This window comes from Pavona decussata, unplaced genomic scaffold (assembly GCF_977016875.1).
Source record: "Pavona decussata unplaced genomic scaffold, jaPavDecu1.1 SCAFFOLD_155, whole genome shotgun sequence".
In the NCBI taxonomy this organism is placed as follows: Eukaryota; Metazoa; Cnidaria; class Anthozoa; order Scleractinia; family Agariciidae; genus Pavona; species Pavona decussata.
The window spans coordinates 3,563,002-3,575,000 of NW_028145567.1; the positions used below are offsets into that span (position 1 = coordinate 3,563,002).

Genomic DNA, 11,999 nt, shown 5'->3' on the forward strand with positions numbered 1-11,999 from the left:
TATATACACAGGAGAAACATTTTGCGAACAACAAAACATTATTTTATTCTCTCACTTTAACTTTTTAGGCAAACCAAACTGAAACACAAAATGACTGCTAAGCCTGCTCTAAAAAAAGGACAACATGGCTTTGCTGTCTTTATATACCATGTCGAATATAATTATAAAACAACAACAGCAAGGCTCTAATGCTGTCCATGATATCTGGTGAGGAATACTGTACAAAACCTTTCCTTAAAATGCAACATAGAGTTTGTCAGAGTCAAAGCCTTCTCCAATAGCAACAATTTGGAGTTGCGTAAAAATGGCGAGGTTATCATCAACTGAAGCAGTTCTCTGTAAAACAAAAACAAACAAAAAATGAAAGATGGGTCACCTTACAAGGTACAATTGACCAACTAAAACTGCAAGTAAAAATTAATAATAATTACATGATGATGAAACACTGGAAGCCAGGTATAGAGATACAAAAGACAGGGAAGTTGTTACTGATGGCTGTTGAGTGATAGAATATCAACAAAAAAAAGTCTGTGCAAAACAAGTCACTGATAACTATCACTGTTAAAGGCCCTCATGTGGCATACTTCTAGAAATTTTAGACCAGTTTATTGACATTTTTTTTTTTTTTAACAGCTTTATTGACCATCACACATGTTAAATACAATAAATTAAACAACCAGAAAGAAATGAAAAATACGTGAAAAGTGATAAGGTCAAAAGGGCAGGTGCGAACGGGACGCGAGGACCCATGCGAGGCACCTCCCATGATACAAATAATAATTAAAACACAAACAACCAAAAGACGCTAAAAAAACTAGGGATGGCAGGAGCAGGATCGTACAATTGACCAGGTACAGGGATAGAATATGTCGAAGTGATTTTGCAAAAGGTGAAACATGTGCTCAGTAACAAAGTTGCGGAAGGAAGCAGTAGTTGAAAAACTGGTAGGGGGTGATAATTTACAGATATAGTTCCAGAGCTTAACAATACGATTAAAGTAAGAGGCCTGAAAAGTGCTAACTAAAAGTGCTAAATAAAGGTCAATGTTGGCAAGCAACGACTATTGAGCCCGCATTATTATTGCAGTCTACCCTAAATATGATATGTAATTTCCAGCCTGCCTTGCATCTTATTCTGTGCCAGTCTTTTCAATTGCCACTTTCTTGGAAGGCTGCAAGTTGAGCAGCAGCAAAGTTTTCCCCTCCCACCCTCCCATTTTTTCTTGTTGCTTGCCTTCTCTTATCCTTGCTATTTTTGTTCACTGCATTTTGTTCTATCTCTTGTCAGTTATTCAGAGATGTTTAATAAAATAATTAAGGGCGGGGAATTGCTGCCTGCGGCACCCCTTCAGCCCTGTGCTAAAGCCCCGTCAGGGAGGGGGAGCTATAGGATTTGCTGGACTTCGTTAACTTGGCCCAAGGACATTATGCTGGCCATGCATTTTCATGTGTGAACTATCCCCCCCCCCCCCCCCTTGCAGTACAGGCATGAGGCACCCTCTCGATATGGCGCCATGTACCGAGGCCCCTCATTCGGTTATCATCCGGTCGGTGGGTTTTAACCGAGCCTTGCTGGTATATTCCCTGCCCAACTTTGTCAACAAGGTTTTTGGGCCTAGCACTCCTAAATTTTGCCCGCCACTGTCCCATTTACACTACAAGATTTGAAATGGTTACCGATAACTCAACGACAATCTATTAAGGGCAACCTTGCCTCCACAGAACAGGTTTTGCCATGTTTTTTTCCTGACACAGAGGCGTCTAACTTTCAGACGACACCATTTTGTTTGTTGATGTACCGAGGCCCCTTATTTGGTTATCATCCGGTCGGTGGGTTTTATCCTAGCCTTGCTGGTATATTCCCAGCCCAACTTTGCCAACAAAAGAATATTGTGTTTTCTTTGTGTCTGCGTGCCATAACATTAACACGACAAGGTTTTTGGGCCTAGCACTCCTAAATTTTGCCCGCCACCGTCCCATTTACACTACAAGATTTAAAATGGTTTAATACTGATAATTCAATGACAATCTATTAAGGGCGACCTTGCCTCCACAGAACAGGTTTTGCCATGTCTTTTTCCTGACACAGAGGTGTCTAACCTTTCAGACGGCACCATTTTATTTGTTGAAGAACATGCGCACATGTGCGACTGAATTTGGGACGCTGGCCCATTTTTTGGCAGGCCGAGGCTACCTTGCAAGGCAGTTTTAGGCACGCAAGCCGATGAACTTAACTTTAACATGGCAACATTAGGAGTACAGTATCATAAATTATTGCCCTACATGCCAACATTTAGGAGTGCTGGGCCCAAAAACCTTGTAGTGTAAACCAGGCTTTTATCTAGTCTGTTTGCCTTAGGGTCCAGTGGCCAAAAATAAACTGCTAGATACTCTTTGCCTAGCTACACATGATGACAAGTTCACGATTAATTTTTGTTTCTGTACCCTGCTGGTAAAGACACTTGATAATAGTGTTCCTAAATTGAAGATAACCAATTACTTGGCATCAGAAGTAGAAAGAAAAAAGTCCTTCATTTGTATAAGTTGCAATCACAAAAACTATATCCAGAACAAAAAAATTATGGATAAGACAGGTATGCTAATATATTTTTGACAATCCACCCTAAGACCAAAAGATATAACATAGGAAACCCTTAAGAGCTTCTGGTAAAATGCAGTTACTGTCAAAACAATATTGTAAACTACTCCTCAATCACACACAAACATACCAAAATTACTTGATGGCATGGATTACAACATAATAAATGACAATGCTTAATACAAATACTAACCTCATTCCTAGAGTCTAACTTCTTCCTGAGAACAGGGTTGATAGAACACTTCAGCATGAAGCTAAATTTGCTCACAAATGACATATGTATCTCGACCACAGTATCACATGCAAAGGTAAAAAAGAAATAAATAATTATTTAAGGCATTGCATCTACTGTAAAGTGATCAAACAACGTACAACAATTCATCGGCAAAAAGCTTCGCACTGAACTGGCATGCACCTTGATCATAGTACCACACAGCAAGGGAAATTAGCAATTAATACTTTGAAATAATGCATCTATAGTAATTTGATCAAACAATGCCTAACAGGATTCCTCAGCAAAAAGCTTCACACCTAACTGGCATATACCTTGATCATAGTACCACAGAGAGAGGAAAATTAGAAATTAATAGTTTGAAACAATGCGTCTATAGTAATTTGATCAATCAATGCCTAACAGTTAGGATTCCTCAGCTAAAAGCTTCGCACATAACTGGCATATACCTTGATCATAGCACCACAGAGTAAGGAAAATTAGAAATTAATAGTTTGAGACAATGCATCTATAGTAATTTGATCAATCAATGCCTAACAGTTAGGATTCCTCAGCTAAAAGCTTCGCACCTAGCTGGCATATACCTTGATCATAGCACCACAGAGCAAGGAAAATTAGAAATTAATAGTTTGAGACAATGCATCTATAGTAATTTGCTCAATCGATGCCTAACAGTTAGGATTTCTCAGCTACAAGCTTGGCAAGATTTCCGCACAGCCCCATACATGTAGCAAGGAAAGTTATAAATTGATAGTTTGCAACAATGCATCTGAAGCAATTTGATCAATTGTTTAAAAACTGTTTTTAAAAACATTTGAACCGACTTATCATAATAAATAGACTTGCATTGCTATGAGGAATAAATAAAAATGATAAGGTTAAGCTGCAGCTTGTATATTTCATTCTTAGGAGAATCTGGTGCAAATGGCAATTAAATTTTTATTAGTCGCTAATTACCAAAAATCCCGCGGCAGAAGAACTATCAGCACCGCTATCAGATACTACACTCTCCGCAGTAAATTTAGGGGATAAGTTACGAGCAGAATTCAAGGCTACAAAACTTATGGAAAGACTCACCTGAAAGTAAGCTTAAAATATTGTGCAAGCATCACGCTCTGTTGCAAATGTGTTCGTGGTAATATACGATCCGACAGTAAGGAGAAAATCATAAATCGCAAATTATTAACACAAGGGAATCGGCTGTCCATAATTTGACTTTCCTATTGCAGTCAAATCACCAAGACTAGTGGAAATCAAACTAAAAACCTTAGTTTGACGAATTTTCCGTTGAAACCCTCCCGCCTGAACGATTTGTCATGCGCGTTTAGGGAGTAGGCTCTCAAAGATTTCTGGGAGTGACGTATGCTCGTATCCAGGCTCCTTCCACTGGCGGAAATTGCCTTCCTTTATCATGGCCGCCAAGTGCAAGTGAACGATCTAAGAACAAACAAACAGAAAGAAAAGTAAGAAGATTATTTTTACCGGGCTTTAATTCCAGCTCAGTTGCAAATATTAAAGCAAGCTCGGACTCGAGTACTACTTACTTGATATTCTTTCGATGGTTGCCGGTGAAGACGTTCCAAGCCATGTCTTAATTTTCTCTTCAGTGAACGTTTTGGCGAAGTTCTCCATCGTAAAGCGGTCAGTAAATAATCACAGTGGCTGAAATGGATTACTGCATGCTTCCAGAATATATAAGCTCGGTTCGGTGAATGAAAAGGACTCAATAGTAAGCAAATGCAGCCTTTTTTCCACAACTGGACAAAACGCGGGATTTTATTGGACAACAGTAATCATGCACCACAATTCAGAAGAAGGTGGAAATTATAAAGTAAATTTTCCCACAAAATTCTCCCTGTCGCAATTTTGCTTTACGTTAAAATTCAGTATATCGACCCGAATTTAGACCCATCTTGGCTTGATTGGAAATGGTTTTACCATTCGAAGTCAAAATGGCTCAAGTGATTGGGGCCATTTTCCGTTGAAACAAATTGGCTCTGTTCCTCGATGTCTAAACGACTCCATTAATAGGAGCCGAGACGGCCCTACATTGGAGCTAACTAGACTTGAACGGAAATGGTTCCACTAATTTGAGACAAAATAGTTCCAGTGATAAGGGCCGATACGCACCCAGGGGCCGGATTATTTTCCACTGTGGGCCAAATCGGTTTTTGGTGGGGCTAAAACGGTTTTTATTGGGGTCGATATGGACCCAATTGACAAAATGGACCCACGAAGAGTCAAATCAGCTCCAGGGGCCATAGAGCTGAAACGGCACTTTGGGGCTGAAACAGATCTTTTGAATTTACAGTGTAGAGTTCGGCGGGGACCAGTAAAACTGATCCTCTGTTTGGATTTGCACCAATCAAGTTTAACAGCACAAGGCAAGTGTAAACAGAACTCACAAGTAGTACACTAATGATTAAATCCCTTTTAACTGTCACCCGTAGCTCTCTCGTTGATCCACTAATGACTATTATAGCTTCAGCTGAGAAAGAGATGTAACGTACAATGTTTCAAGCCACTGTATTTTGCGTTTCCCACAGGTTTAGGGCCGACCACCCGCCCTCCTTTGAAACCATCTTCGCATTCAATGACTGTGAGTGCAGCGCCGTCCAATAGAGCTGGCCAACCACTCCTGTCAGTCGGCAGTACATCAGCTACTCAAGGACAACTTTGGACAGTTGTTCTGACTGCGGTGGCGATATTTTTTGCCTCTATCTGAGGTGACGTGAGACGTCTTCGCCAATCAATATGGCCTGTTTTCTACTTTTACTTTAATTGTACGTGTTCAGTATTTTGTGACTTTTAGTTCAGTGTAAATTTTGCACCCTTGCCGTGAAAGTTGTTATCAACGAATGAAGTCAGAAAATAAGATATTTTTATATTCACTTATGAGACTTGTGAAATGGAGAATTAACTGCTTCAGAAACCGTTGAATTACATATTGTACATTGTAGGTAGTTAAAAACATACAGTATAAATTTCAAAACAATGGTAGTTATGTAAGTGCACGGGCGTCATTCACTGTTATTTAACCTTAAATAATTTAAACCAAGAAATGGAATATGTTTTCATTTAAGTAACTTACGTGTAATGTAAATCTACATTTCATTGTTATGGGTGAAGTAAAAAAATAAAAAAACACATTTTTGGTCAAATCCTGTTGTTTAATGTCTCAGTAGACTCTAAGAACTGTAAGATGCTAACCTGAGTTGGTAAAACGTTTCGTGTTAAACCGGGGGAATTGGGAGGACGGTCTTGTTTTGTAGGTCTACGGCTATTCTTTGGGTGGCATTCCTTCTGAGCATGTGTCCAGTGTTTCCGGAAGTTACCGAGAAATTTTCCCTTTCCCATCCCTGCAGTACACCTGGCATGCAACCATACGATATATCGTAATTGATTTTAATGTTAGAAAAATGCATGATGTTTAGAACTGGAAAACTTATGAACATCTCGAAGAAACGAAAATAAAAATGTCAACTTTAAGAAAATAGGTTAGCTGTGCATTTCAAGAGTTTTAAATAAGGAAGAGTTTCTCTGCTAGGAACCTTGTTGTCGTTTATAATCCAGCCCATATGGACGGCTAATTTCAATGCCTTGAATTTGTTTCAATCTAATACTGATCGTGGCATTCTAGCCGGATAGTACGGAGAGGCGCGAGGAGGAGCCCCGCGTCTATTTCGGCCTTTCAGAGCCAATAGCTGAATGGTCCTCTTAGCCCAGGCCCTAAATGAGGAAGATTTGTTGAACTAGTTGAAATAGTGCCCCCTCATCTGATTATTGAAGTTGCCTTTTTGACGCAGTGCCGGTCTTTCAGTTTGTTCGGTTACTGAACCCTTTATTAAGCTTTTAACGCCAATTATATGTAATTTGTTTAACAATTTACTAACTCAGCTATTATGACACAAAAAACAAAGAAACAGCGATCCCAAACCAGCGATCCCGCAGTCCTGCATTAGAGAAGGCAAATGACTGTCCATTATGTAGAGGTTTTCAGAAGGTCGTCCAATAATATTGATAATGATCATGATGATGATGATCATAATAATAATAATAATAATAATAATAATAATAATAATAATAATAATAATAGTAATAATAATGCAAAAATTACAGAGAGATTTAAGACTCGACGTTTCGGAGTCATCTTGACTCCATTATCAAGAGATAAAATCAGTTTGTGAACGCGGATATTTAAATAGGCTAGAGCTGAAAATTAACATATTAATAGATGGTTAAACAAATACTTTAGCGCGAATTGAATCAGTTTGCACGTTCACAAATATCCTCGCTCACAAACTGATTTTTTCTCTTGATAATGGAGTCAAGATGACTCCGAAACGTCGAGCCTTAAATCTCTCTGTAATTTTTGCATGTCTTTGCTTCAGCAAATCCCTTTTAATTAAATAATAATAATAATAATAATAATTATGATTATGTAAAAACTTTTTAAGAAATGGACAACAGCTTTAAGTTTAAAACAACACATGTTTTGATCGTTCAACGATCATCTTCAGTTGTGAATTCGTTTACAAGTTCGGTTGAAAACTAAAAACTAAAAATGACCAACTCTTTACACAACCCTACGCACTCCTAAAAAATTTTTTAATGTATATTTTCAGCAAATATAAAATTCTCGTATTCAAATTCTTGTGATAAAAGGACAAACGTGTTCAACGTGAAGCTTTAAAATATTTATAAAACGAAAAATATATATATATTCAATATGCGTTGAAAAACAAAGAAAATAGTTGCTTCTGATATATATCATACACTAAAATGTGAAAATTCCAAAACCCCTATCAATCCTAAATGTGAAGAATGTTAAACGTTCTAATCCTAAAATCTCGCTGGTTGGTTATCTATTTCAAAGTTGGTATCTGTAATGTGCAGCGATGCTCTTCGCGTACAAGCATAGCAGCGCAAACCTCAGGAGGGCGCAGGGGCGTATGCCCGTGCGTACAGCTGAGACCTGAGAAAAAATTTTTCTCATTAAATTTGCTGGTAAAATAATGAAGACAGGCCAAACACGACTCCTATTGGTCGAGATAAGAAGTACATGACCTTCAAAGCTTTGCTCTTACGAGTACGTCTTCCAAACATCTCCCTTTTCTGTACGAAAGTAGGGGAAGATCTTTGTAGATCTCTCTTAGCAGAGGCTGGTTTCTATCAAATGCCATTTACTCATCATAATGGTATTTAGGTTAGGCACAGATGGGCGATATTCTGTAACAAACGGCAAAATGTTTTTGCGCGTTTTTTTTTTTCTTTTGTAATGCCGACGTTCTTTCGCTGAAATTGACTTCTGAGAGAGTTTTAGCTATACGGTTATCGGAGTAACCTCTGTTGCGTAGTCTCTGTTTGAATAGAGTTATGTTTTCTTGAAATTTTGTTTTTGAAGAGTTTGTTCTGAGAAGTCTTAAGGCTTCGCCTTTAATAAAGCCTTTCCTGACGCCTGGAGGGTGGCAGGAAGAAAAATGCGTGTACTGGAACGTTTAATGTCTTCTCTCTACATCATCGATGTATCTCTTCCATGTAAGCGGTTTTGTAGCACTACGGCTAATTATTTCTGTTTCGATCTCTACCAGAAAGATATTGGCAAAGGATACTGCCATCTTTGTACCCATTGCGGTCCCGTGTCTTTGGAGGTAGTTTTTCTCATTAAAGTGGAAAGAGTTTTCCTTTAGGATAAGTCTAAGCCAAGAGTATGTCTAAGCATATCCCCGAGGTAGTGAGTTGGAATGGGAGGTTTATTTTTGTGGAATGTTTCGTATGCTTTGCATACAATTCTAATTCCTTCCTCCTGTGGGATGTTAGTGTATAAGCTAGCCACGTCCATTGAGTCCTGGATCCGTGGCATGGATCCGAATGTGACGCCGCAGACTTTGGTTGAGACTCTTGACTACGCAAACTCCCAATTTTATCCCGGTGTATATGTTGCTCTCATATTATTGTTAACTTATCCTGTGTCTACATGCACTGCCGAAGGTAGCTTCAGTAGCATGAAGAGACTAAAATCTCCTCTGCGAAGTACGATGACGGACGAAAGATTAAGAGCGGCTGCCTGTAAGAATCGAGAACTGCATTTCAGCGACCACTTGGTCGAATTTCTTATATTTTGCCTGAAGATACCCTTGGATTAACTATTTTCGAAAATCATGTTTTAAAGTTCCAAGGTATTTTATTTTTTGAGAAAATTGCAAGAGTTTGAAATGCGGCCTAGGTGCGGTCACGGGCTGATGAAAACCGCGAAAATTTAGGTCAAAGGACGAAGCCCCGTTTACGGTGTAAAATAACTCAATGAACTTGAAACTTTACACAAACCTAGACCAACCATCTCACAAGAAAATTAATACAATAAACATTCCAAACTCGCTGGCGGCTTTCTAAAGCATGCAGATTTGTGTACGTTACTCAAAATGGCCTTGAAACTAATGCCTATTTTCATTAAAATAAAAGTGTTTCTGGTATGTCATTTTCTCTAAATTAAATCTCATATCTCGAAAGACAAAGAAAAGAACTTTATTTGTTCCAAGTTTCAAGCTCTGATTCAAACTCTTTCCCACTGAAGGAAGATCAAATATGCGTGCGATACTTGCGGCTCGCAATTCACGTCACGAATTATGAGATCAGAACCGATTCACAAACACTTGACATCTGGAGCCCGTGAATGTTTCCAAACATCACATATTGGTCCCTAAAACTAATCAGACTGACTGAAGACAGCCATTCAATGTTTTCCGACCCCAGATTTCTTTCCTATTCTGCTCTAAAATAATATATTTATTCCGGTCAATTAGCCTACGAAACATGTGCAACAAATTTGCATACCATTTCGATGTCGCAGGAAAAAGTAGTGCAAATCAAACTTTACAGCTCCTTTATCTTCTTAAATGAAGCAGTCGATCAGTAAAATGGAGAAAAACGTGTGGCTTTGCTCCTGCCGTGTTGTCTTGAGGGTTAGTTTTCTGCAGCAACGGCTCAAATCAATAAGCCAATGTGACACTGAACATGCACTTCGCTGATGTGAGTAACGCGCACGTGATCCTGGCCAGGCATTTCGGTATGGAATCCTGCGCGTAGAGGGCGCTTTTAGAAACTGTAAACAGTAAAAAGTACTGCTTGTGGGCGGCAAGCTACGACTACCCTGGTGATGAAAACTTTGTCAAGCTAAAAGACTGTACAAGAGATGCGAGAGCCCGTCTTGCCAGCTTTGTATTTTTTTTTTTTTTTGGCGGAAAAAATTCAAGTATTAGTGTCATTTCGTTTTTTAGCTTACAGTTATACAGACCCTGGAACGTCAATTTTTTCGCGAAAAAAAAAAAAAAAGAAGAAAGAAATCCATAACCACCATCCTCACATTTAAAAATATGAAATCTGTACATTTGAGTAGTGAATTCCCCACCAACCCACCAACCCACCAGCGTCAATAATATTGTGGTTATTGTTTACCTTCCTAGACCGTTTTCTCACTGCCCCTGCCAGTTTCTTTCAACTCCGTGAAAAAAAATAATACCATGAAATCTGAAATTGAAAAAATTAATAGGCGAAATACGACTCTCACCCGCTCGTGCTAGCTATAAGGTAGTTACGGCCCTCACCCGCTCGTGCTAGTAATAGGGTAGATACGGCCCTCACCCACTTGCACTAGTAATAAGTTAGTTTTCGTGGCCTTCACCAGACAGACCAAGGCTGGCAAGACTCCTATCTTCTCGGAAATTGAACGAAACTGGCAGGAACAACGAGAAAACCGGTTTAGGAAAGTAAACAATAACCACAATTGACGCTTATCGCCAGAGGGGATGGGGGTGGGGGAGGTCGGGTTGGTCGGTGGGGAATTCACAACTCTGATACCCTCAAAGTTACAAATTTTATATTTTTAATTGTGGGGATGGTGGTGTTCGCAAAAAATCGACGTTCCAGGATCTGCATTACCGTAAGTCAAAAAACCAAAAACTGACACTAATACTTGAACGTCGATTTTTTTTTTTGCGGAAAATACTAAAGCTGGAAAGGTGGGCTCTCAGATCTCTTGTACAGTCCTTAAGCTTGACAAGGTCATCATCAGCAGAGTAGTCGTAGCCCACAAGCAGTACTTTTCTAAAAGCGCCCTGAACGCGTAAGATCACATGCTCGTTACCGACATCAGCGAAGTGAATATCGAGTTACAGTTGTTTTGTCACAATGGGTTATTGATTCGGAGCCGTCGCTGCTAAAAACGAACACTCAAAACAACACGGCAGGAACAAAGTCACACGTTTTTCTCCATTTTACTGATCGACTGCTTCATTTAAGAAGATAAAGGAGCTGTAAAGTTTGATTTGCACTACTTTTTCCTGCGACATCGAAATGGTATGCAAATTTGTTGCACATGTTTGGTAGGCTAATTGACCGGAATAAATATATATATTATTTTAGAGCAGAATAGGAAAGAAATCTGGGATCGGAAAACATTGAATGGCTGTCTTCAGTCAGTCTGATTAGTTTTAGGGACCAATATGTGATGTTTGGAAACATTCACGGGCTCCAGATGTCAAGTGTTTGTGAATCGGTTCTGATCTCATAATTCGTGACGTGAATTGCGAGCCGCAAGTATCGCACGCATATTTGATCTTCCTTCAGTGGGAAAGAGTTTGAATCAGAGCTTGAAACTTGGAACAAATAAAGTTCTTTTCTTTGTCTTTCGAGATATGAGATTTAATTTAGAGAAAATGACATACCAGAAACACTTTTATTTTAATGAAAATAGGCATTAGTTTCAAGGCCATTTTGAGTAACGTACACAAATCTGCATGCTTTAGAAAGCCGCCAGCGAGTTTGGAATGTTTATTGTATTAATTTTCTTGTGAGATGGTTGGTCTAGGTTTGTGTAAAGTTTCAAGTTCATTGAGTTATTTTACACCGTAAACGGGGCTTCGTCCTTTGACCTAAATTTTCGCGGTTTTCATCGGCCCGTAACCGCACCTAGGCCGCATTTCAAACTCCCTCAATTTTCTCAAAAAATAAAATACCTTGGAACTTTAAAATATGATTCTCGAAAATAGTTAATCCAAGGATATCTTCAGACGAAATATCAGAAATTCGACCAAGTGGTCGCTGAAATGCAGTTCTCGATTCTTACAGGCAGGCGCTCTTAAGCTCCCTAGCAATCCTTCACATACATAAA

The 11,999-nt window shown here is 39.1% G+C and overlaps 1 protein-coding gene and 1 long non-coding RNA gene across 6 annotated transcripts in view; one reads left to right on the forward strand and one right to left on the reverse strand.

The window, feature by feature from the left end:
* The window catches only part of LOC146465920 (uncharacterized), a 55,917-nt gene that overhangs the window by 16,734 nt on the left and 27,184 nt on the right, over nucleotides 1-11,999 (forward strand). For 4 of the 5 annotated variants that reach the window (XM_085128303.1, XM_085128304.1, XM_085128306.1 and 1 more), the window contains exon 4: nucleotides 5,377-6,095. In XM_085128303.1, coding sequence (XP_084984429.1) covers nucleotides 5,377-5,555 — 179 coding nt within the window. In that variant the 3' untranslated portion in view covers nucleotides 5,556-6,095. Of the gene's footprint in view, nucleotides 1-5,376; nucleotides 6,096-11,999 lie in introns of those variants that run through there. The other variant, XR_014868220.1, reaches the window with a different exon arrangement.
* On the reverse strand, nucleotides 80-4,297 carry LOC146465921 (uncharacterized). The gene is made up of 2 exons (XR_014868189.1): nucleotides 2,792-4,297; nucleotides 80-336 (listed from the first exon to the last, which is right to left on the reverse strand). It is a non-coding gene; the product is annotated as an uncharacterized LOC146465921 (long non-coding RNA).